The 26,586-nt window shown below is 40.8% G+C and overlaps 1 protein-coding gene across 1 annotated transcript; it reads right to left on the bottom strand.

The window, feature by feature from the left end:
- Positions 1-445: 445 nt before the first annotated feature.
- Positions 446-16,384, bottom strand: Agr3 (anterior gradient 3, protein disulphide isomerase family member). Its single transcript, XM_052738163.1, has 7 exons — positions 16,276-16,384; positions 9,704-9,767; positions 2,899-2,951; positions 2,219-2,295; positions 1,944-2,007; positions 1,249-1,332; positions 446-495 (listed from the first exon to the last, which is right to left on the bottom strand). The coding sequence occupies exons 1-7, from the start codon at positions 16,382-16,384 to the stop codon at positions 446-448; spliced, it is 501 nt and encodes a 166-aa protein (XP_052594123.1).
- Positions 16,385-26,586: the final 10,202 nt, after the last annotated feature.

Here is a 26,586-nt window from a genome sequence, read left to right as displayed (position 1 = left end):
ATAATTATTTGGAGAAATTCTTTAGAAGTAGAGAGCAAGATAAGAAGGTGTCAGGAACAAGAAACCCTCCATGAGCTAGCATCATGATCTATAACCCCCGCTGGATCCCACCTTCCACAGTTCCAGAACTTCTTTACTATCCGAGAACCAAGCCCTGCAAAACTCAAGGCAGCGAGGACATTTCACATGCAAAGCACAGCAACTCTGAGCTCACGGCAGACTGTCTTTTCTAGTGATGTCAGTAAACATCAAAGCACAGCATCATCACGCATGTCAGCATTTATTAAAATACAATTTTACCTTCATAAACTATCACAGACACGTCACAAATCTGAATAGTAATGTCACAAAATCCGTGTGCTTGGACATTCGGTGTTTGTTAGTGAGCCAGAGGTTTTTGTCACACGTTTGACTTCTTAGAGTTGAATCGTCTTCCCATCCTTCATTACAACTCTGACTGGATAAGCCTTAGTGCCTTCTTCATGTTGTCCACCACTGAAACAGGAGGAGACACATGCTGTGCTCTTAGTAAATGAAAGTAGTGGTAATATATAAATGGATTATATAAATGGTAATTTATAAATGGTAATATATAAAATTGGATTGTTTAATTTTTATATTAGTTGGCTCATTAGCAAATAATATATATTATAAGCTAAAGGAATATTTGCAAATTCAGGGATTACACCAATTCGAGGTAGCTTCATCAGATTCATTAACAATAAACAGTTTTATTCAGTAAGCTTTGAGAGAGACTTGTTTTTAGTTAGCTATTGCATTTATCCAGTATTGCTGGACCTGAGACTAATATCATCTTCTTAAATATGGCTGATAGTGACTGTTATTAAAAATGGTTAAAGCCTAAGTAAATTTGTACCTCATTATTTATAGGCATTAGAGTCAGGCAAAATTGTCATCTGAGAAAAGCACATGGGGTCTTTGACACCAGGAGACAGTTATCTCTGTTAATGTTTGTGTCATTTTAATGTGTGCTAAATTCTTACTGATCTCACAATTCAGTGATCAGAGGAAGATGTAGGCAACCCTGCTAAAACAGAGATTCTGAGTCCTCTGGGAAGTTCTGGCTTTGTGTGTGTGTGTGGGGGGGGAGCTGGGAATCTGCACTTTAAACCCCATGCCCAGCACCAGAGATCAGAATTGGGGAGAGCATTGATAAAAGTCACTATTGACCCTTTGGTGTTCAGGATCGGCTGTCACCACTGCCCGGTGGAACTCATGAATACTCACATAAGGGTAAGTCCTGGGGTTCATATGTGTACAGTCTGTTAGAGTATCTTCCTGTTATATCAGCCCTGACAGTCAAAGAAGGGTCTGTCAAAAACAACAAAAATGAAGTCACTCAAACATTACCACATATTCTTCAAGTTGTTCATTCTCCCTACTCTAAAACAAGGGCAGGCAAATTTTTTTTTTTTTTGGTTTTTCGAGACAGGGTTTCTCTGTGTAGCTTTGCGCCTCTCCTGGAACTCACTTGGTAGTCCAGGCTGGCCTCGAACTCACAAGAGATTCGCCTGGCTCTGCCTCCCGAGTGCTGGGATTAAAGGCGTGCGCCACCACCGCCCAGCTCAAGGGCAGGCAAATTTATAAGCAAGGTTAGTCTTCATCATTGAATTCATGATGGATTAGCCCACAGTTCCTTTTCAGAGAGTCATGGCTCTCTTTTAATCTATTTTGGGGTATTGTAATGAAAGTGCATCGGTAAATTGATTTAATAGTATAAGTTGCTTTTAAATGTTAAAATCTGTAAGTAATATAGTGAATTTTGGCTGTAGATTTAACAAGAACACAATGTTATTGATTGGTTTAGAAATGACTCCCTTTAAAAAGAACACTGCTTAACTTAAACCCTCAGAGTAAGTCCAATGGAAGCGAGGATGCTGAGATCCTGCCAGTTTTGCACACCTGACAGATGGTACACATACCAACAAACATGATCCTCGGCACATACTGCCCATCTGGCGACAAGTTCTTATCCGTGGTCTCATGCTAGCAGAAGATGAAGTAAATGAGTAATATTGGACTGTGTAGCATTCTAATAGAAGCTAAATTTTCAGGAAATTATATATTAGGGCCTTTTAAAATTCTGTAGTAACTAATACTTGACCCTGCATGTTTTTGAAAAAAAAAAAAAACAACACAGAGTTAAAACTTTCCATGAAGTTTTATGATTTAAGAAAACACTGTTGAGTTCATGTACCATGAGGTTCAGCATGATAAAGCCATTCTGGGCCATTTCTTGTATTTCTTCATTTTTGGCAAATTCCTTTTTTAGTGCTGTGATGGGGACAAAATGTCAGTTAGTTTAAAGGGTCAAGACATTGTCACTGCAACATAAAAGCTACTATGTTTTTCTATCATTTACATCAATGACATGAGTGTAAATGGTTTCTTGTCCTCTTACCATTTAGTCCCTCATTGGGAAGCAATGAGCTAGAGTATCTCCACGGAGATGTCAAGGGACAATCACACTAATGAAGACACTAGCTTTATAATTTACACTGCTCAGTAACCCATTGGTTAAAACAATTCCTGTCAGAAAGTTTTCCTGATCACTTTGATTCTTTGAAGAGTGGGTATCTCATTCCAAAGAGCATATCATAGTTTCACATTCAGCAGATACAAACAATCATTGTAATCTTTTGTCTGGACTGTGTCTCACCACTTAGCCCAGGTTTACCTCTGACTCACAATCCTTCTGCTACAGCTACCAGAGGGCACCCCTAGGTGACTCTCACTTGGTCTTTTCGCATCTTGGTAGAATGGTGGTACTCTGGGAATTACATTTTTAAAATGGGATTTGCCTGTGTGCCTTCTGAAGAATTCTCACAAGTTCACCTTGTGTTGGATATACAGTAAGATCCCAGTAGCTAAAATTACCTTGACAGTATTGACAGTCTTCTAGGTGGTGAATAACCATCAATGGCTTGTTACTAGACAGAGAAAGCATAGAGTGAAGATAAGAGATTAATACTGAATACGATTATAAAATGGAATTAGATTTAAATTTTTGGGACTATTGACAATACTTAAATAACAATCTCAGACTCATACTTCATGTCAATGAAGCCTATATTAGGTAGTGTCATCCAGTATGTGGCCCCAGAACTCACCAAATGTCAGCTCACAGGCTTCATAACATACTGAGTCAGAATTTGTGTGGGGTACAGGAACCACAGCTTAGAGTAGCAGATGGCACTTGGGTCCACTATAGCATGTGTAGATAATTAGAAAACAATGCTGTCTCCAGGACTTAAGGCATGCTATGAACAAAATTTATTTCTAATGAAAACATGATGTTGATTTTAGGAAGTCAACTTAAAATATTCTTGGTTTATCTTTTAACTTTTTACAAAATAGTCCTATTTGACCAGTTTCATATCCTTTATTCATGTGCCAACCTAAATTTACAAATAACTCAAGTGAAAGTTTCCTATTAATGTATTTTTCAGGGTCATTTTGATCCTAACTCTGAAATAGCTATACTAACTAATTTATTTCCTGACTCTAGTCTAAGAGCAAAGCGAGAACAGTAATTATAGAGTGAGTAAAATGATAACGATGTAGATATTTGCATGGTTTGGGTTTCATCTTTTCCTCAAAGGTTCTCATAGGAGAAGTAGGGCCCCAGTGGGATGATGAAGCGGTGGAAAGTTTAAGGGTAGGAAGGGGCTAATGGCTGTAGAGAATAATACGGGTAGATAACGGCTTGTCCTCAAGACACGTTAACGTGTCTCCTGGGAGAGGAGCTGGTCTCCTGGGACTGGACTAGTTTCCGCAAGAATGCATTGCTGTGAGGAGGGAATCTTTTAATCTTCTTTGTACACAATCATATCCTGTGGTGCCATCTGCCATGAGGCCTCTTCCCAGCCAGGCAGATACTGATATCCATGCTCTTGAATTTCCAGAGCTAAGTAAACTTCTTTGCTTTACAAATTACCCAGTCTCATATATTTGATTATAGCAACACAAAATTGACTAAGACAGATATATAGGATGATTTTTCAAATATGGCTTTAATAATAAGATAATCCTGGGCATCAAAAGAGATGATTTTAGGACACATTTATTCAACAAAAATTTTATGTATTAGTTAATTAATTAATTTGCTGATGCTGGTAATCAATCTTTGGATATGCTAGGCAAGCACTTTACTAGTTGGCTACATTTCCAGGGCAACATAAATCTTTTCAAAAGCAATTGCAATCATATGAATTCAGTGATTGCATAAATCTATGCTGTATCCAGGGTTTTTTAATCTCAGTAAATGTTAAACACAAACTTTGAATGATTAATTTTATTTACTTCTCAAACTTGAATTAGAAGTATATTTTGGATAAGACCCTTCTAACTTACCTTTAGGGTTTATGGGCTAATTAGAAAGCTGCCACTCACCAGCATCAGACATTGGTAAAGTTGCAGATTTGAGCTTTGATGAGTGAAATGTCATACACACTTCTTATGAGCCATGAGCTAAGCCTAAAGGTATTCAATGAGGCTCACACAGGCAGGTCAAGCTAGAGTCAGACCTCCTGAGCCTAAGATGTTTAATGATGCTCTCATAGGCAGGTCTATATTTAGCCTTGTACGCATCAGCCGAGGAAGTTTTCTATTAGATAGCTCTTCTGACCAAGCTTCAGTGGGGGTAGGCATCTTGAGGTACCACAGGCAGGGGCATGGACCACTTGGCTTTCCTGACTGGCTGTCACTTCTTCCCAGCATCTACAAGACATCTTGAAGGGGCGCCTGTGCTTATGGAAGGTGACTGTGGGAAGTCTAGAGAAATGAACTCCAGCATCAGATGGTAGCAGTTAGCATCCAAGGTAAACTTACATCATTTACGTGGAAGACTCACTCTAAACAGTTTACAACGGGCTGTTACTCCGTTTAAAGAAAAGCACAGAGACTCTGGCAGGAACTGAAGTAGTTACAGTCTAAAACAAGGCTTCCAGTTTCTGTTTTGTTGTGTTCTTCAGCATAAGAGCGTGACCATCTGAGGATTTGTTGCCCCGTTTTCTTTCACAGAACTTAACTCTGCCATTACCATGCAGAAGTAGCTAAAAGCAATGTGTGTGTGTGTGTGGCGGGGGGGCAGTTGTGAGTCAACAAAACTTGATTTGTGAACACTAAAATGTGAGTTTAGCATCATTTTCACATTACAAAATACTATATTTTTATTTTCTCATATTTTTAAAGTAAAAATAATTTCTTAGTTCATATACTGTATATGAACCTGTGATCCTTGAGCTAAAATCTTCTGAAATCACATGTCCACATGAGAGAGGCGACAGAGAGAAAGAGAGAGAATGTTTGAGACTCTGAAATCAGAGGCTGCCCCAGGCTTCACTGCTTATCATCATTTGGTAGACTGTCTTTTCCATTTGTACACTTTTCCTTTCAAAATAATTTTTAAATTCACTTGACTTAAAACTTGAAAAGGTGAAAGTTCCTCCTCCCAGAGCGGTCTCCCATAGGAAGCAGTGGTGTCATTCCATCTTCCAGAGGTTTTGGGGGCCAGTTTCCCCAGTGTTGATGTGTCTTGTTTATACCCATAGACATGTCCACTACCTGTGTGCATGTGTGGAGGTGTGTTCCTAAAAAACACGAGACAGGTACAGTAAGCACCTGAGCCGGAGCTGCTGGGAGACTTGAGAAGCAGGTCTGAGATGCGGAGGAAGCAAAGGCAGTTTAGGGAGACCTCTCTAAAGTTAAACATGAAACAAGACTGCCAAACATGTATCTGCACATCTGCAGTATAATCTATGTCTTAGATGTTACTCTGTAGTTTTTTAAAATATGGTATTCCACTAAATATACTTGAACTTCTCTAATTAATCTCCTTAAAATGGATATTTAAATCATTTCCAATCTCCCACTTACACTTGAATAAACACTTATTTGATAAACATGCAGTTGTTATTTGTGTATGGTTTTGCATCTGTGTGTGCATGTTTGTGAATAGATTTCCAGAAGCTGATTTTGTGTACCAAAGAGTTTGTGCATTCATAGTGTTGGTTTATTCTCCACAGAAGCTGTACCTCTGGTAAAATTGGTCAGCAGTTTTAAATTACTTTCCCCACTATGCAAAAAGAAAAGAGATCACTGCCATTTTACCTTCCTACGAAACAATTCTCCTCATATGTTCCAGGTGTGAATTATTTGTCCTGAACTATTACATCCTTCACTTGTTTGTTTGTGTTGACTTGAGATTTCTTTTTTAATTCTAAAGAAGCCTTGGAGTTAGAGAACTTCACTCTTGTGATATGTGCCCCCTCCCTTCCCCATCCTCAGTTCCGGGCCTCTCCCATCGCATATGGCTTTGGGCTATGCAGAAAAGCCATATAATCAGGAATATCGGTTTCTGTGTTTACTTACTTTTTCATCATTGTGACCATAATACCTGAAATCTTTTATCAACTCGAACAGCCCTTGGGGGTTTCTGTGTACACGGTCATTTCCTGTGCACACGGGAATGATTTCATTTATATGCTCTCATTTGGATTCCTTTTACGTTTTTATCTTGCTTAGTTAGATTGTTCAGTTCATCCAGAGATACCGTGTGGAAGAGAAGGAAGAGTAGGATCTCCTGTCCTTTTCTCCGGAAAATGTTCAACTGCTCTCCACTGGGCATGTGACCTCAGGTCATATGATTCTCCACTGGGCATGTGACCCAAGGTCATATGATTCTTGTGCTGAGAGATGGCCCTCCCAGAGCTAGTTGGCTGTGTGTGGATGTTAAGTTCTGTCAGATGCTCACCAGTATCTATTGAGAGATGCTATGGTTCTTCATTCTGCCAGTCCGGGCACCATGCTTGTTAGCGCATATTGATTGATCCTACACTCTAGGGTTAAGTCTTATTCAACCATGGCTAATGGTGTTTTTAATATGCTGTTGGATTCTGTTTGCTAGGGTGTTGGTAAGGATTTTTCCATTTGTGTTCATCAAGTGTGTCTCTGTCAATATTTTATTGCTGTGAAGAGGCACCATAACCATGGCAACTCTTTTAAAATAAAGCATTTAATTGGGGCAGTCTTACAGATTCAGGGGTTTAGTTCATTATTATCATGGTGGGAAGCATGGTGACATTCAGACAGACATGGTGCTGGAGAGGTAGCTGAGAGTTCTACATCTGAATCTACAGGCAGAAGAAAGAGAGACACTGAGTCTGGCTTGAGCGTTTAAAACCTCAAATCCCACTGCCAGTGACATACTTCCTTCAACAAGGTCACATGTCCTAATCCTTTCAAATAGTGTCACTCCGTGTGAGCCTGTGGGGGCGTTCTTATTCAGACCACCAAAACGGTATGACCTATAGTTTTTTTTTTTTCTCTCCTGACTTTGTTACCAGGGTAATTCTAGTCTCATTACCAAAATTTAAATATATTATTTTCTTTCCTTTTTTTCTGATAAATTTGAGGAGGGCTAGTATTAGTTGTTTAATAGTTTAGTAGGCAGCAGGGAGTGTTAGCACACAGCTGTGAAACTAGTGTATGGGGTGCTTAGGCAGGAGCACAGTTTGAGGCCAGCTGGGATGCATAAGATGCTGTTTCAAAACCAAACAAAGATACTGGGCTTTACTTTGATGGAAGATTTTAAAATTATAAATAAAATTTCTTCACTGTTTTGTTCAAATTTTCTATTCATGATTAAATTTTGATGGTTTTATGTATATGGGAAGTATGTTTCTGCTAGAATATTTAATTTATTGACTTAATAGTTGTTCAAAATATTCTCTGATGACCATTTCTGTGATACTGTTTTGTTTGTTTCATTGTGTTTTGTTTATTTATTTTTACTTTTGTGTGTGTGTGAGTGTGTGTGTGTGTGTGTGTGTGTGTGTGTGTGTGTGTGTGTGTGTGTGCAGGCACCTAGGGAGGCCACAAGAAGGTGCTGATCCCATGGAGCTGGAGTTACAGGCACATGGTGCTGGAAATTGAACTCTGGTCTTCTGGAAAGCAGTAAGTGCTCCGACCATCTCTCCACCCCTGTGGTACCATCTGCCATTTCTCCCTTTCATTCAGATTTTATTGGAATTCTTTTTTTGTCTTTGCTGGCATGTTTACTGCTGTGCTGGTTTTATCTCTTCCAAAAAGGAAAACGAGCAGCTTTTTTTTGTATGGTCCTGCCCATTGCTTTCTTGCTTACTTTTTTTGCCTATGTTTGCTCTGGTTTTATTTTGTCCTTCCTAATATTAATTTTGGCCTTAGTTTTTTTCTTTGGGGGGGTATTAAGGGTGTTTTAAAGGCACAATATTGGATTATTTGGAACTTTCTTTTTTTTCAAATAAAAAAATATATTTATTCAGAAAATTTCCATTTGAACGGTTTATAGTACACTGCATAAGTTTTAGTATATTGACTTTCCACTTTGATTTGCCTCAAAATATTAAAAAACTTCCCTCTTAATATCCTCTTTGACCCATTTGACACACAGATCTGTGTGTGTGGTATGTGTGTGTGGTGCATGCTGCACATGAGTGTTGTGTGTGGTGTGTGTGTGTGTGTGTGTGTGTGTGTGTGTGTGTGTGTGGTGCATGCTGCACATGAGTGTTGTGTGTGGTATGTGTGTGTGGTGCATGCTGCACATGAGTGTTGTGTGTGGTATGTGTGTGTGGTACATACTGCCCGTGAGTGTTGTGTGTGGTAAGTGTGTGTGGTGCATGCTGCACATGAATTCTCAGTCTTTAATGGTCCTAGAATTTCCAGATGAAATCTTACCCTGTCTGGGCAGATTCTCTACATGTTCTGAGGCTATAACTTGTCATATGTTGTTTCTTACACTCATATTTGGAAGTGGGATTTTTCTGTAATTGTTATTCAGTTTTGAGAGCATTTAAGTCAATTTTATTTAATTTCTCATATTTTCACTTTAATAGGACATGAACGTGCATCAGATATTTGACACATTCTCCAGGAGATTCACTGGATCTTTAAGGATGAAAATGATGTCACACTTGGTCATTGAGCCTGGGCCTGACACATAGCAGCTGATGTTCAACCAGTGCTTGGCCGGTTAACTATGACTGTGAATGGGAAATGAAGCTCTTCAAGGTGTCTGGCTGACCAGGCTGGCCGGAGGACTGTTCCTGTAAACTGCTTTCCTAGGAAGGCTGCGTGGTGCCTAATGAAACACCGTCTTATTTATACAGCTTACATTTACAAGTTTCTCTGTGTAATAAATTCATACAGAGGTATTTAGAGCTTTTACATCTAAAGAATACCATTTTTTTTTTTACAGTTTGAATGTGAAATGTCCCCTATAGGCTTGTTTGTTTGACACGGTTGTAAGTTGTGGAACCTTTAGAAGGTGGCGAGAGTGGGCGCCGGTGGGCAGTCCCCACAGATTACATCTGGCCTGCATCTGGCCCCACTCTCTGTTTCCTGACTGCCAGTGTGATGTGACCTGCTGCCTCTGCTGCCACACCTTCCTCACAGGGATGGATTCTATCCCTGAACCCTGTCCCAGGATGAATCCTTCCTCCTTTACGTTACTTCTGGTCAGGAGTCTGATTACAGAGATGAGAAGAGTAGCTAAAACACTACTGTGACAGCAGCTATGACTCCACACAGCATGCAATAAAGGAGCAAGAACTGTGGTATTCTCTCAGAAGCTAACATGGCTGTTTCTGGTTCTTCCATGAGGCATGAGAAATGGCATATGAACAGTAACTGAGAGGGACTTTACCTTTTGTGAGCATGAAAGAGACCTTCTTCATAAGTTTGTACCCAAGTGATGTCATCTCCCCACCCTGAAGAAGAGAGAAACCAATGTATTATTCCAGGGCTACAGGTCTCTGTCTAATGAGCAGATGTCAACCTGCAGACCTATGACAGCTCCAAAGCTGTTGGCTGATAAACAGTGCAAAAGACAGTAAATTATATCTAGATACGTAGAAGTGGCGCCCTCTCAGATTGTACTTTGGGGGACTTGGGAGTGTGCATGAAAGTTCGACCCAGCCTTGAACGTCCTAAGCACAGATCAGTGCTGGGTGACGGATGAGGGTGGCTGAGAAGACACTCTGTCATGCAGAAGCTCCAGCTTTCAGAATATACACGAACTAACAGTTATCTTAGCATACTTCTAGACAATCCAGGAGTCCTTCGGACTGTGCTACGAAGTGTCGCCTGCATCTTGAACAGCAAAGGACGCTGACTGCTGCTATGACAGTGCACGTTCAGGGAAAGGAGTTCCAAGTTCCACTTTGACTTTTTGTTTGAAAAACATTCAAGGATGAGAATTTCATGTTTGAACACACACGCACACACACACACACACACATACGCACGCACGCACGCACGCACGCACACACACTCTAGAAACATACATGGAGTGGAAGAGAAGGAAATCGAAAGCGGCGACTACAGCAGAGAGGCTCCACTGGCCTTAGAAAAGAGACGGAAGTAGTTGTGAATTCGTGCTAGAGATGAAAGAATAAAGCCCTCGAGAAGTGGGAGGTACAGAGCATCCAGGAATACTGTAGAGTGTAGAGCATGCCCCAGATATGGATCAGGAGAAAGACTGAATTATCAGGAAAGAAATATTTGGGGGTTAGTTAGGTTAGAGTTTTCCTGTGTTCAGATGCCAGACTGTGGCGTTTGATACCACAGGTCTGTAACAGCAGTTATCAAAGACAGAATCATGAAGTAAGATAATCACGATTCTGAGTTTCTTCTTGTTTACTTTATTTGTTCTTTGGTAACAACTTTTTTGAGGTATTATGCACATATGATTGAACTCACTCACAGAAAGTGCACATTCTTCGTAGTGTATTTCCAGAGTTATGAGGCCAACACTATAATCAATTTTAGAACATTCTCAACACCTCAAAGTAAACTCTATTTTAAAAACTGTATTTATTGATGCATTTATCTGAATGTGGGGATGGGGCCTAGTGTGGAGCTCGGAGGACAACCTGAGTGGGATTGATTTCCGGTCACCAGACTCGGCAGGAAGCCCTTGTTCCTGCTGAGCCGTCTTGCCAGTCCTAAACGCTCTATTTTTTTAAGCTGTCCTCTACCCTCTGTTCTCTAGATTTTCCCGAGCTCTAAGAAACCCCTAATCTGGTGGTTACCCCTATAGTTCGCCTATTCTGGACATTTCATGTAAGTGGAAATATCCACTATGTGGTCTTTGTGATTGAATTATTTCTCTTAGCATGTTTTCAAACTTCATGTTTTGATATGTATTTAATACTTAATGACCTTTCTATAGCTTAATATTATCCCATCCTATAGAGCCAATCTTAGGCAGTGAAGAAAGTTAGTACCAGGAGTGGGGTATTGCTGTGACAAACCTGACCATGTTGTTTTGGGGACGAATGTGGAAGGACTTTGGAACATTGTGCTAGAAAACCACTGAGTGTTGGGAGCTCAGTGAGCTGTTCTGTAAGAACTTGGAGATGAGAATGTTGAGAGCAATGTAGACAATGGAGCCTGGCTTGTGAAGTTTCAGAGGGAAGCAAAGACTCCAATGTGCTTTCTGTGTGAAGAATCTGTGGTTTTGGTTAGCTGAGGCTGAATAGCCAGCTGTGATTAATAAGATACCAGAACTACTGATATGGAACCTTTGCTTTGCTGGGATACTTGATGCTGGTTGACTGGAGCTGAGAAATTAGCAATGATTAAGAAGAGTCTAGCATCACTGAGGTGAAATCTTCTGGGAAGTGTTTCCTGAGAGTCTGTACACCGCAGCTATGTTCCAGAGGCAGCCAAAGTTGTACCTTGTGCTGGCAGCTGGACTTGGTAATGTGTAAGAGTCACTCAGGTGATACGGGTTTTGAAGGCATGAAGGGGTCATGGAGAGCAGCCAAGGCTTGACACTGTGAGAATCCAGGAGAGGCCACTGGTGAAGGTGAAGCCTCAGTGGCAGTTGAAGACCCAGGATTGAAAAGTTGAAAAGGGCCAGGCAGAAAATTTGAGGCTTGGCACCATGAAGAGAGCCTATGAGAGGCTGTTGGTGAAAGTGCAGCCGAGTTGCAGCAGAAGACCCCGGCATTTTGGAGATGCCAGCACCGTGGATGACCACCAAGAACAGCAGCAGCAGTGGAGTGGAGCCAGGTGGAGACTGGAAGACAAGCTGTGTGTGCTGCAGAGGGCAGAGCCAGAGAAGTGCCCCAAGCCCTTTGGAGGAGCCCAGAAGATCATGAGTGGATCCCAGATATTGACATTGATTTATCTATACTGTTGGAGTTTGTTTTTGCTTTGTTCTGATTGTGATTGTGTCCTGGTTCTTCCCTCTTGAAGTAAGAAAGTAGTTAATTTATTTTTTATTTTACAGAAGCCCACAGTTGAGAGACTGAATTTTAAAAGAGGTTTTTAGGCTTTTTTAAAAAAGATAAGATTTTTAAGAGACTGAATTTTAAAGTGTTTGAATTTGTAAAGACTGTGAAACTTTTAAAGGTTGTAACAGTTTTTTATTGTGACGTTGATAATAATGTGTGATCTTGTGGATGAACAAGGAAAGAATGGTTATGGCTTAACAGTGATATGTTTGAGTGTCAAGTTGGTAAGGGGTCAATTATCCTGGCTGGTTTCACGTCAACTTGACACAAGCTCGAGCCATCTGAAAGGAGAGCCTCAGTTGAGAAGATGCTCCTGTAAGATCCAGATGTAGGGCGTTTTTTAAAATTAGTTATTGATGGGGAGCGCTGTGATTAAAGGTGGCGCCACCACACCTGGCACGCTTTAACTCTCTGAGGAATTGTTAGTTCTACGAAGACTGTGCCATTTTACAGTAATGAGACAATAATAGACTTGTTTGTGCTAGATCTAATATCTCAACATTGGAAGACGTCATTGTTGTTTTGGTACCGCCTCCTACCTGGAGTCTTCTCCGTAATGATCCTGAAAGACGATCTGATGTTGCTTTAGTACATTTCACATTAACTTTCTCTAGAAATGTGGGAGAGCCTCTTGCGTACTTTTCTTTCTTTGCTTATATTTGGTCTTTAGATATATTTATATTTTTAAATTTTTTGTGTATGAGTGTTTTGCTTGCATGTGTGTATATACACCACATGTGTGCCTGGTGCTTATGGAGGTCAGAGTTAGATTCCCTGGAACTGGCATTATAGAGGATTGTGAACTGCCCGGGGGGTGCTGAAACTTGAACCCAGGTCCCCTGGAAGAGCAGCCAGTGCTCTTAACTGCTGAGTCACCTACCTCTCCAGCTCCTCTCATCTGCTGTAAATGTCACTCAAATACTAGAACTTTAGCAATGGAAACATCCCAGTTCTCGTTTCCTGCTCAATTTAATTCCATGGACATAAATGAATCTTCTGTCCTGTTTAATCCATTAGTCCCTGGGAATACAAAGAAAAAGCAATATAACTCCCCAAATATCCATAGGGGTATGGATACAATCCGCAGGGGAACCTATGGTGTCATAACTGTTTCCATACAGTCTAGGTCATAATCACAATGGGCCAAATGCGACAGAATTTAAATTCTCTTCCAGGCCTGGATTCATGGCTGCACTTTTGTCTCTAGTTTGGCTATAGTTTTTGGTCTTCTGTGATTTTGTTCATTCACCAGCTGTGCATTTATTGAGCAACTGCTGTATGCCAGTCTACTGTATCGAGAACTGACTGGGTCCAGGGCAGTTCTTTGGTTAAAAGGATGTTAGAAAATGTTGGTCTCCATATGTGTGTGCATATTTTAACCCTGTTCCTTTCCTCACTTATCTTCTGTTTTCTTCCCACTCATCTCTACCCTGAGCTGTCTGGCCCTGTCTCTGTCCTGAGCCGTCTGGCCCTGTCTCTGTCCTGAACTGTCTGGCCCTGTCTCTGTCCTGAGCCGTCTGGCCCTGTCTCTGTCCTGAGCCGTCTGGCCCTGTCTGTCTCTGTCCTGAGCCGTCTGGCCCTGTCTCTGTCCTGAGCCGTCTGGCCCTGTCTCTGTCATGAGTCGTCTGTCCCTGTCTCTGTCTTGAGCCGTCTGGCCCTGTCTCTGCTGCACTCTACACACTGTACTCAGGCCCCTTCCACCTGCTCCTGCCTTTCCTCCTCTTTCTCTCTGCTGTTTATAACACAGAAATAGATAGCCAAAGGGCTGACAAATATAAACCAGCTCTCAACACACTGTCAGCGTTAGTAGTCATTTTCTCTACTAAAATAGTATCTTAATAACTGAAGTAGTAGAATCAAGTTGTTCAAAGTAAGCCATATGGATTCCAATTCATTTTCATAAAATTTGTCAAAAAGGAGGCCAGCAAGATGACTTAGCAGGTACGGGCTCATATTGCCAAAACTGATGACTGGAGTTTGATCCCTAGACTCAAATGGTGGAAAGAGAGAGTAGAGTTAGTTCATCAAGTGGTCTTCTGATCTCAGCATGTGAATGGATAGATAGATAGATAGATAGATAGATAGATAGATAGATAGATAGATAGGTAAGTGTAATAAAACCTTGCTGCAGAGTTTTAGATCAACATCTACATGGGCTCCCAGGATGCCAACGTCTTATACTACAGTTATATCAAGCCACCCAGCTCCACTACAGAAGGGCTTGAAGAGCAGTGAGTAGTTTGGCTTGGGTTGTTGAAGGTCACTAAGCTCCTTATTTTATTTTATTTTTTATTTTTTTTTTATTATTTTGCAATACAATTCAGTTCTACATATCAGCCACGGATTCCCTTGTTCTCCCCCCTCCCGCCCCCCTCACCTTCCCCCCAGCCCACCCCCCATTCCTACCTCCTCCAGGGAAAAGCCTCCCCCAAGGACTGAGATCAACTTGGTAGACTCAGTCCAGGCATGTCCAGTCCCCTCCTCCCAGGCTGAGCCAAGCGACCCTGCATAGGCCCCAGGTTTCAAACAGCCAACTCATGCAATGAGCACAGGACCCAGTCCCACTGCCTGGATGCCTCCCAAACAGATCAAGCCAATCGACTGTCTCACCCATTCGGAGGGCCTGATCCAGTTGGGGACCCCCCAGCCATTGGTTCATAGTTCATGTGTTTCCATTCGTTTGGCTATTTGTCCCTGTGCTTTATCCAATCTTGGTCTCAACAATTCTCAAACAGTTCAATTAAGAAATGGGCTATAGAACTAAACAGAGAATTCTCAACAGAGGAAACTCAAATGGCTGAAAGACATTTAAGGAATTGCTCAACATCCCTAATCATCAGAGAAATGCAAATCAAAACAACTCTGAGATACCACCTTACGCCTGTCAGAATGGCTAAGATCAAAAACACTGAAGACACCTTATGCTGGAGAGGATGTGGAGCTAGGGGAACTCTCCTCCACTGCTGGTGGGAATGCAAGCTTGTACAACCACTTTGGAAATCAATATGGTGCTTTCTTAGAAAATTGGGAATCCATCTCCCCCAAGATCCAGCTCCTTATTTTATAATTATTAGTTTGTATGGAGAGCTATGTGATAAATTATATCCAGGGAAATGTTTCCATCCTTTATTTATTTTGCAGTATATATTGCCTTTCTAGACATAGATTGTGATTGCCAGGCTAAAGTTGAATTAATTCACTTAGGTACACAATATGGACACACACCTGGCACTCTGTAGAGCTGAAGAAATGAACAGCATGGAAGCCATTTACAGGGTATTATTGCCACTGTTCACTCTGCTCAGAGCACCATTCTAAAGAGCGGCCAAGCACTGCACGGCTATCCTGATTATTTGAATCAATCGTGTGGGGGCAAATAATTCTCAGGATTTTTCTGCTCCTTATAAATATAAAAACCAATTTTGAGAACTGTTTCTTCATCCTCCTTTTGGATATGAAGATTTGTTTGTTTTTTAGACCAAAGTAAAACTGTAAGTATAAAAAAAATAGAGTTTTCTGGAGTTGAAGAGAAAGGCAAATGTCTAAAGTCAATCGAAGCTATGGACATCAAGCCAGTTCTTTATAATGTCTACAATAGGTGCATCAAAATGCTCTCATTGAGTGGACACCTGTAATCCCAATGCTTGGGAGACAGAGGCAGCAGATCTGAGTTTTAGGCCAGCCTGGTCTACATAACAAGTTCCAAGCCAGCCAAGTCTACATGGTGAGACCCTGTTTCAAAAACAAAGCAAACAAACAAAACAAACATCCAAACCCAAGAGCTGTTATTTCTTTGAAATTTTGTTATTTACTGTCTAAAATAGATGATCTCCCTTAAGAAATGTTTGTTTTAAAGTCACACATAGCAAATGCCTAGTTATTTTTTTGCTTATAATCAGACTATAGATGGCTATACTAGCTATTTTGAGAACAGTTGAAATGACTTAGTTTAGAAACTCCAGTGAGATTACAGTACCTCTTGAGAGTGTCTGAGGAGGTCTCTTTTCTTTTTTGATAGCAATGGCAAGGTTAGAAGAAACCGTGATCAGCAAGATGCAGAGGGCCAAAGTGGACTGTAGCATCATGTCTTCTAGAAAGTCACTCAGAGGCAGCTAGACGGCAGAAAATAATTTTCAGAATCTGGTCGTTTTCAACAGTCTGCTAGTAAAAACTGTTTGGACAAACCCCATGCTCACAGGTGCTTCTTTTGATGTCACATTAGAGATCATTGGGGATCGTATTTCAAACATTTAAAAATGTTGAGCTATCTTAGTAGATACTAAGTTCGTGAAGGTTCTGGGGCACAGAGTGACATTGGAGAGCAGGTGTGTGTAGCTCCACAGTGAAACTCAAACAGGATCCTGTTCATTAATCACTGTCAAACTACAATATGCACAGCAGAGTTGACTCAGCACCATCAAACTACAATATGCACAGCAGAGTTGACTCTTAGCACGAACAAGGATTCTTTGTCTCTCCATCTTTCTGGGCCTAGGAGCTGAAAACAACATCTGAACTCTCTGGCAGAGTGAGATTAGATGTGAAAGAACACTGCTTCAGCTGCAAATAAGAAGCGAACTAGAATGTGGAGGAGCCTTGTTCTTCAGTGCTGTGGAGTCACATAACCTCCCCACGTTTTTCCAGCTGCCAGTTAGCTTTCCCCTTCAGTTTACGACTCTTCTCTTTAGAAACTGCCACGTATTGTCACATTGCTAAAATTAAACATTTGGATAACAGAATAGAAGTAAATATACAGAGAGTATTCATGTTAGTTTAAAATTTCTTAAGACTTTTTTTTTTGCTGCAGATGTGTGTTATTTGGCAGTGAATTCCATCATAATAATGACATTTCCTAACCCAAATTTAATGAATGGTTGCTTACTGATTCTGCTTGAGTTGGCTGTATGTATTTAGCTCTCTTAGGAATTGTGGGAAATGGGAAGACATAACAATTTGGGCCCAGCAAAACCCCTGGTGACAACAGTTAATGTAAAGTAGCATCTGAGACTGTGGAGGACATTTGTAGAACCTGGTTTCTCTAGATGCTTTCTTATCCCTCTCTTCCAGGATGTTCTCATTCTCAGGGATGCCTCTTCTGTCCCCTCTCCGAATTGATGAAGTTTACCGTCCTGGGTTTGTCTTATTGGAATTATTCCCATCTACAATCTCCAGTAGAACCATTTTATTACCTCTTTGTGCCCAGGCTCTAAAAATCCTGTTAAACAGTAACCATGTCTGATAACACTGTCCGTTTCAGTTCTTATAGTTTATTAAGTCATAAAATATTTTAGAATGCCATCTTGTTCCCTTAGGTCTGGCTATCTTGGACCTGGAAGATGGAAGGAAAGCCAAGGCACGCTTTAGCAGGGAATGTGGGCAGCCTCGGGCCACAAACCAAAGTTGGAAGGTCAGCTTCAGTCAGGCTGAAAGTTGCAGTAGAGAAGTTGAAGAACTACCTGAAATAGAGTCTTATCAGCTTCCAGAAGGTCTCCAGATGAGCTATAAGTGGCAAAAAATAATTTAAAAAACCCTGGAGATTGTACAGTTTCACCTTCCTTGAGAAGGTTAAAAAATGCTTCGGATTCGTCTGGGATCTTAGAAGGAAGAGGTAAGAAAAGTTAAGCTGGCAAAAGTATTCGGAAAGTCCTTGATGTTAGGAACAGAGTTGGACAGGTGGACTCTGTGTCAAGAAGAGAGAGAGATGTGCAACTTCGTCATCTGTGGTATTTTCACACAAAGTTCAGGATTGAGGAGGAACCCATAATTCTTAATTTCAAGTATTTATGTACTTATTATATATTTATGTACTGTTGTCAAGCACCTTTTTGTATTCAAAATTAAAAACCTTTGTTAGATGTTACAAAAAAGGTACTGGCTGTATTCAAGGCAATATAGCTTGTATATTGTTGTTTGGGAATGAGTGATGCTTTCCCTGGTCAGTGTGTGACTTGCTAAGAGTTCTTAAGTTCTAGCCACAAGGGACAGATATTTGGAGGAACTCAGATGATTATTACATTACAGGAGCATCTGATGCCTTTGGGAAGCACCAACTCTCCTGTCTACCAACAGGCTTTATCAACACTGACCAGTTAGCATTTCCTGACACTAGGCTTGTGCTTTTGAACAGTAATTTAACATAAGCCATTTACTTCAATATTCAAAACTTCTGTAATTCAAAATAAAACTTTTGGGGGCTGGAGAGATGACTCAGTGGTTAAGAGCACTGGCTGCTGCTTGCAGAGGTCCTGAGTTCAATTCCCAGCATGGCAGCACACAACTGTCTGTAATTCTAGTTCCAGGGCATCTGACACCCTCACAGAGACATACATGCAGGCAAAGCACCAATGAATATGAAATGAAAGTTAAATAAATAAAAAAAAACAAGTTATTTTAAAAACAAAGTAAGACTAAAACACCAAACCAAACCAAACCAAAAAACAAGGAAGCACTATTGTTATCACCCAGAGATTCTTTTAAAGAAGTCATTTTAGGTTAATTCTAGCTTATTCTATTATTAATATGAATTAAGAGTAAAACTCTGAAGCCAGTACAGGAAACCAGGTCAGTAGCAGCAGCAAAATATAGCTTCATTTCATGTTTCCCACTTTTAGCCAAGAGCCTCACTTTTAAATAGCAAAACAATTAATTGATCATTTAAACATAGCAGAGGTTGAGAGATTGAATACGGAGTAGTCTGGAAGTTTTGCTTGCTTACCTGAGCTGCCCAGAGATCTTGTTAGAACTGTATTCTGGATGTTTCCTTGCAAAGGGGCGTGGCTTTATAGACACGCCCCCACACCTGACCTACAACTTCCCCTGCATGGCAACAAGAGTGCTGTCACCTGTGCACTCACAAACACGGGTTTGTCCAAAGAACTTGGCTTCTTCCCCGTTCTCATGTCCTGCAGTGAGAAAGCTCTCTCCGCTCTAAAGATTGCATGTCTTCATAAAACGACACCAAAGACTTGGTGCTTCTTTTTCCTCTACAGTTTGCTTTCCAAGGTAATTGGCTGTCTGGCTAGATTTCAACACTGTAAGAAACAGGAAAGAAAACAGAGGGAAAACTGGCTGGGGCGGGGGATGAATGTAGAAACTTTGTGAACACCATTGTTCCCAGTGGGAGAGTTCAGTGAGTTTTGGGATTAGACACAAAGCAAGTAGAAATTCTTCTAGGTGACTCAGATTACAGGAATATAACAAAGAGCTAAAGAGATCAGGCTTGCTTTCTTTTTAATTTGAGGAGAGAGAGAGAGAGAGAGAGAGAGAGAGAGAGAGAGAGAGAGAGAGAGAGAGAGAGAGACAGAGAGAGACAGAGAGAGAGACAGAGAGACAGAGAGAGACAGAGAGACAGAGAGAGACAGAGAGACAGAGAGAGGCAGAGAGACAGAGACAGAGAGAGAACTGTTTTTAATCTTTTCCTGATTTGGTTATTCTTTGCAATCTTTTTTTGTTTGTTTTGGGTATTGTTATATACTGTTTTTGGACCCAATTCCTGAATTTATCTCATTTAGTTTTAGAGAATGGCTGTGTTTCACTGACTTGCAATGAAGTTTCAGAGTTTAATAATGGGATCTCCCGTGTGTGGGCAAGTTAGCTCCCCAGTGCTGCCCACAGCTCCAGCCTGTAGTAGGGTGACACTGTCCACTTTCTAACATTGGCCAGGTGATCAGTAAGTCTTGGAAGTGCTGCTTGCTGCTGAACTTTCTTCTGGGATATTTGGGTGGAAGCTTCCAGCTCAGTTCTAGCTTGATTTCCACATCCTGGAAGCACTGTATGTGGTATTTTCAGCAATAGGGTTTTACTATGTAGTTCTAGTGGACAACTCATAGGCATGATGATAGTCTATTTTACGTGGGAAGCCTCTGGGGCCTCACTGATCAACTCCTGGGAAGAGGACAGAAGCCCCCCCCCCCCCAACCCAACAAATTATCCTTCTTGAAATGTTCATAGTGCTGAGGTAAGAAACCCCAAGTCTGTGTTAACTCAGTCATGGGGATTACGTTTTGTGTTAATTTAAGCATACACATGGGGTATAATTTTTGTAAATTAATTATGAGGGGAAATCTAGGAAAACTTCTTTTATTAGACACCAACAAATAAAAGGAAAACAGTCTATTTTATCTACTGAATAGACTCATGTCTGGATGGAATGTGTGGAACTCTGGCAGCCATCTTGCTATCACAAGGGTGTCTAGGAAAACAAAGATGATTTAGTTGAGAGAGAAGTGGGGAAGGTTTTAAAGGGAAGATATTTTTTGTTTTCCTTTTTTTAAAAATTGAAAACAGATTCTTCTCTCATACAATACACCCCAACCACAATTTTCCCTCCCTCTACTCCTACCAGCTCTCCAGATCTCCCCTTTCTCCCAGATCCACTACCCCTCCATCTCTCATCAGAAAAAGCATGCCTCCAAGAGACAACAACCTGACATGACAAAACTCGATACAATAAGATAAGGCAGAAGCCCTCACATCAAATCTGGACAAGGCAACCCAACAGGAAGGAAAGAGTCCCAAGAGCAGGCTAAAGAGTCAGAGACACATCTGCTCCCACTGTTAGGAGTCCCACAAGAACACCAAGCTAACAGCCCTAACATAGACACAGAAGACCTAGTGAAGACCTGCAGGCTCCGTGAGCCTGTACATGGCCTGCTTAGTTGTTTCTGTGGGCCATGCTTTCCTGGTGTCCCCCATTCCCTCTGACTCTTACAATCTTCCCACCCACTCTCTGCAGCAGTCCCTGAGCTTCAAGGGGAGGGACCCAATGGGGACCTCTGATTTAGACTCTCTCTGCATAATCCCTGGCCATGGGTCTTTGTCCTTGCTCCCATCTGCTGCTGAAGGAAGCCTCTCTAATGATGATTGGATGAGGCACAGATTTATTGAGTATAGCAGAATATCACTAGAAATCAATTCATTGATTTGCTATTTTTTTTTCAAAAGTCAGACCTATTTGGTTCTACCCTAGGTCTCTGGACTAGCTAGTCTCAGGTTCCTGGCCATCCAGGCAGTATAGGGCATGGACTCCCTCTCATGGAGTAGGCCTCAAGTTAAATCAGATATTGGTTGGCCACTCCCACAAGTTCTGTACCACCGCTGCCCATCTCGCAGGCAGGACAGATTGTTGGTCAAAGGTGTCTGTCTAGGTTGGTGTCCATGTTTCTCTTTTGGTAGCCTAAAGTGTACCTTCCCATACCAAAGGGACTGGAACATAAGGATGAAGGCTTCATGGAGGCACCAGCTTGATCTTTCTACGTTCAATGAGCTGTGTGGATGTTGTCCTCAGCAATGGGGTCCCACTGGCAGTTTATAGAGTATGACCTTCTGTCCTAACATCATGCTGCATTGTTTGCTGATCTCCATGGAATCAATCCCCTTGGCTAACAACTCAACCAAATGTAACCCAGTCCTACCACTGGAAACCTTGCCTGGCAATAAGAAATGGCCAGTTGAGATTCAGTAATCCCCATTATTAGGAGTCCTCACTAGGATTACCCACATAGATTCCAGAAAGTTTCCACTGTAGTAGGTTTCCATATCACACCCCAAATCCCCCCCACTTCTAGCCACCTACCCCCATATTCTCTCCTTCCATCCCATCACCCCCGATCTGATCCCTCCTACTCCTATTCCCAACTGTCCCGAATCCACCCACATAATCTATTCTATTTTCCCTTCCCAGGGAGATGCATGGATCCTCTCTAAATGCCACTTCTTTACCTAACCTCTCTGGGCCTATGGATTGTAGCTTGGTTACCATTTACTTAATGGCTAACATCCATTTATAAGTGAATATACACCATGTTTGTATTTCTGGGTCTGGGTTACCTCATTCAGGATGATTTTTTCTTCTAGTTCCATACATTTGCCTGCAAATTTTATGATGTCATTTTGTTTTGTTTTGTTTTGTTTTGTTTTTTCGAGACAGGGTTTCTCTGTGTAGCTTTGCGCCTTTCCTGGATTTCACTTTGTAGACCAGGCTGGCCTTGAACTCACAAAGATCCGCCTGAACTCCCGAGTGCTGGGATTAAAGGTGTGCGCCACCACTGCCCAGCCATGATGTCATTTTTTTAAACAGCTGAGAAATACTCCGTTGTGTAATGTACCACATTTTCATTATCCATTCTTTGGTTGAGGGACCTCTAGGTTGTTTCCAGTTTCTGGCTATTGTGAATAAAGCTGCTATGAACAGAGTTGAGCAAGTGTCCTTGTGGTAGGATGAAGTGACCTTTGGGTATATGCCCAAGAGTGCTATAGCTGAGTCTTGAGGTAGATAGATTCCTTATTTTCTGAGGAAATGCCATACTGATTTCCATAGTGGCTGTACAAGTTTGCACTCCCACCAAAAATGGAGGAGTGTTCCCCTTGCTCCACATCCTCACCAGAATGATCTGTCACTTGTGTTATTAATCTTAGCCATTCTGACAGGTGTAAGATGGAATCACAAAGTAATTTTGATTTGCATTTACCTGATGACTAAGAATGTTGAACATTTCTTGAAGTGTTTCTCAGCCATTTGAGATTCCTCTACTGAGAACTCTCTGTTTAGATCTGTACCCCCACTTTTTAATTGGATTATTTGTTGGATCATTTGTTTTTTTGATATGTGGTTTCTTGAGTTCTTTATATATTTTAGATATTATTCCTCTGTCAGATATGGAGATGATCAAGATTTTTTTCATTCTGTGTGCTCTCACTTTGTCTTATTGATAGTGTCCTTTGCCTTACAGAAGTTTTGCAGTTTCATGTGGTCCCATTTATTAATTGTTGCTCTTTGTGCCTATGCTATTGGTGTTCTGTCAGGAAGTTGTCTCCTGTGCCATTGTGTTCAAGACTGTTCTACACATTTTCATCTATCAAGTTCAGTGTATCTGGTTTTATGTTGAGGTCTTTGACCCACATGGACTTGAGTTTTGTATGGGGAGATAGATATGGATCTATTTGCATTATTCTACATGCAGACATCCAGTTAGACCAGCACCATTTGTTGAAAATGCTGTCTTTTTTCCAGTGAGTATTTCTGGCTTCTTTATGAAAATTCAGATGTCCATAATAGGTGTGTAGATTTATGTCTGCACCTACAATTCAATTCCATTGATCAACATGTCTGTTTTTATGCCAATAACATGGTTTTTACTACTATAGCTCTGTAGTGCAGCTGGACGTCAGGGACGGTGATACCTCCAGCAGTTCTCTTATTGTGCAGGATTGTTTTAGCTATCCTGTTTTGTTTTGTTTTTTCATATGAAGTTGGATATTGTCCTTCCGAGGTCTGTAAAGAATTGTCTTGGAATTTTGATGAGGATTTGAATTTGTAGATTGCTTTTGGTAGGATGGCCATGAACATGGAGACCTTTCCATCTTCAGATGGCTTCTTCAATTTCTTTGTTCAAAGACTTGACATTTTTATCATACAAGTCTTTAACTTGCTTGGTTAGAGATACCCTAAGATACTTTATGTTGTTTAAGGCTATTATGAAAGGTGTAATGTGTTGTTTCCCTGATTTCTCTCTCAGCCTATTTGTCATTTGTATATAGGAGGGCTACTGTTTTGTTTTGTTTTTTCAGTTAATCTTGTATTCAGCCACTTCACTGAAAGTGTTTATCAGCTATGGGATAAAAACACAGATGTGGCCTGCTGGAATTTTTTTGGGGTCACTTATGTATATATACTATCATATCATCTTCAAATAACAATACTTGACTTTTTTCTTCCTAGTTTGTATCCCCTTAATCTCCTTCAGTTGTCTTATTGCTTCAAGTGCTACACTGAATAGATATGGAGAGAATGGACAGCTTTGTCTCGTTCCTGATTTTAGTGGAATTGCTTTGAGTTTCTCTCCATTTAATTTGATGTTGGCTGTTGGCTTGCTGTAAATCACCTTTATTATGTTTAGGTATGTCCCTTGTATCCTTAGTATCTGCAATACTTTTATCATGAAGGGGTGTTAGACTTTGTCAAAAGCCTTTTCTAAATTTAAAGAGATGATCATGTGGTTTTTTTTCTTTCAGTTTGTTTATATGGTAGACTACATTGGCAGATTTTCATATGCTTGACCATCTGCTGCATCTCTGAGATAAAGCCTACTTGATCATGGTGGATGATATTTTTTATGTATTCGTGGCTTTGGTTTGCAAGTATTTTATTGAGTATGTTTGCATCAATGTTTATAAAGGAAAGTTGTCTGTAATTCTCTTTCTTTGTTGAGTCATTATGTGGTTTGAGTGTCAGGGTAACTACGACCTCATAAAATGAGTTGGGCAATATTCCTTCAGTTTCTATTTTATGACTCTTCGGTTTTATACCTAATTTATTCCACAATGGTGATTGGGTGTTTTGCTGGGTTTATTAGTCTGGACTGGCATTTAGTGTCTCTTAAAGTCTGTATCACATCTGTCCAGGCTTTTCTGGCTTTTAGGGTTTCCATTGAGAAGTCAGGTGTATTTCTAATAGGACCTACTTTTATATGTTATTTGACCTTTTTCCCTTGTAGCTTTTAATATTATTTCCTAGTTCTATATGTTTTGTGTTTGGATTTATATGTGATGAGGGGAATTTCTTTTCTGCTCCAACCTATTTGGTGTTCTATTTGCTTCTTGTATCTTTATAGGCATCTTCTTCTTTAGGTTAGGAAAATTTTTTTCAATGATATTGTTGGAAATATTTTCTGGGCCTTTGAGCTGGTATTCTTCTTCTTCTATTCCTATTATTCTTTTTTTTTTTTTTTTTTTTTTTTTTTTTTTTTTTTTGGTTTTTCGAGACAGGGTTTCTCTGTGTAGCTTTGCACCTTTCCTGGAACTCACTTGGTAGCTCAGGCTGGCCTCGAACTTACAGAGATCCGCCTGGCTCTGCCTCCCGAGTGCTGGGATTAAAGGCGTGCGCCACCACCGCCCGGCTATTCCTATTATTCTTAAGGTTTGTTTCCTTTCGTAATGTCCCACATTTACTCGATGTTTTGATTTTTTAGATTCAGCATTTCCTTTGACTGTTATCAATTTCTTCTATTGTATCTTCAATGACTGAGATTCCCTATTCCACCTCTTACATTCTTGTAGATGTAACCAGCAGTCTTATTAAATAAGAAATACAGAGCCAATTCAGAGAAGAAAGCCAAGAGGTCAGAGCTAAGAGCCTCACCCTTTCTGATTCAGGGATCCTCTCCAGCCAAGAGAGCTCTCCGAAAAGGACCTACTTCCTGTGTGTATGTCTTTATATAGTCTAGCTGTTCTGCCTTCTCATTGGTTGTAAACCCAAACATGTGACTGCCTTGTCACTGCCTGAATGTACCGCCCTCCAGGTCCTTAAAGGCATGCGCCACCGCCGCCATGCACTTGCTATGGCTCTAATAGCTCTGACCCCCAGACAACTTTATTTATTAACATACAATTAAAATCACATTTCAGTACAAGTAAAATACCACCACACATTCTGTGGTTGAAGTTTGCCTCTGTAGTTCCTGTTTGATTTCATAAATTTTTTAATTTCAGGATTCCCTCAGTGTGTGTGTGTGTGTGTGTGTGTGTGTGTGTGTGTGTGTGTGTTTAATTGCTTCTATTTCCATTTTCTGATCTTGAACAGTTTTATGTGTTTCCTTCAATGGTTTGTTTTTTCTTGGTTTTCTTTAAGGGATTTTATTCATGTCCTCTTAAGGACCTCTATCATCTCCATATAGTTGGTTTTAAGGTCTTTTTCTTGTGCTTCAGCTAGGTTGGAATATTCAGGGTTTGCTTTCGTAGGACAGCTGGACTCTAGTGGAGACATGTTGTCCTGACTGCTGTTGATTGTGTTTTTATGCTGACAGCTAGACATCTGGGTTTGGGGTGATTATAGGCCTAGGTGCTGATTTCTGAATTTACCTTTGTTAGATGGGTGTTTAGTTCCTCATTTTCTGTTACCTCTCTGGATTTTCAGAGTGATGGCTGTGTGTTGACCATTTTTCTGGCCTGTTCAGCTGGTTGGTTCATAATGCCTGTTGGTATTGGAAGCTGGGATGCAGGGATGAATAGGGGGAGGGAGACCAGGAGTGGGATGGTCTGTGGAATCCACAGGAGTTGTGGGCAGGGGGAAAAGAGGCTGAAGCTGGTGTTTTTTTGCAGCACTGGGGACAGGCCTGAGGGATTGGGTCTGCGGGATAGAGAGAGAGGAAAATATTTTTCAATATTTATTCAGCTGAGTGAGATTTTTCTGTTGGTTTTTGACAGCAGCATCAAAAGTGATGAAATGCTGTACTTGCTTGTTTCAACCGTTTATGTATTTACTTTTGTTACTCATAATGTACTCATAATG

Source organism: Peromyscus californicus, unplaced genomic scaffold (genome assembly GCF_007827085.1).
Source record: "Peromyscus californicus insignis strain IS unplaced genomic scaffold, ASM782708v3 Scaffold_15__1_contigs__length_86483966, whole genome shotgun sequence".
Lineage (NCBI taxonomy): Eukaryota > Metazoa > Chordata > Mammalia > Rodentia > Cricetidae > Peromyscus > Peromyscus californicus.
The sequence above is the reverse complement of the archived record's forward strand: the minus strand, read 5'-3'. Positions and strand labels throughout refer to the sequence as shown.

What these genes read in the sequence shown, in the direction of transcription:
- Agr3 (XM_052738163.1), bottom strand. Translation starts at nt 16,384, where the DNA reads ATGATGCTACAGTCCACTTTGGCCCTCTGCATCTTGCTGATCACGGTT. An exon ending in AGACTGTCAATACTGTCAAG is followed by an intron (nt 2,296 to 2,898) that starts GTAATTTTAGCT and finishes TCCCCATCACAG; the next exon opens with CACTAAAAAAGGAATTTGCC. An exon ending in TTATCATGCTGAACCTCATG is followed by an intron (nt 2,008 to 2,218) that starts GTACATGAACTC and finishes ATCTTCTGCTAG; the next exon opens with CATGAGACCACGGATAAGAA.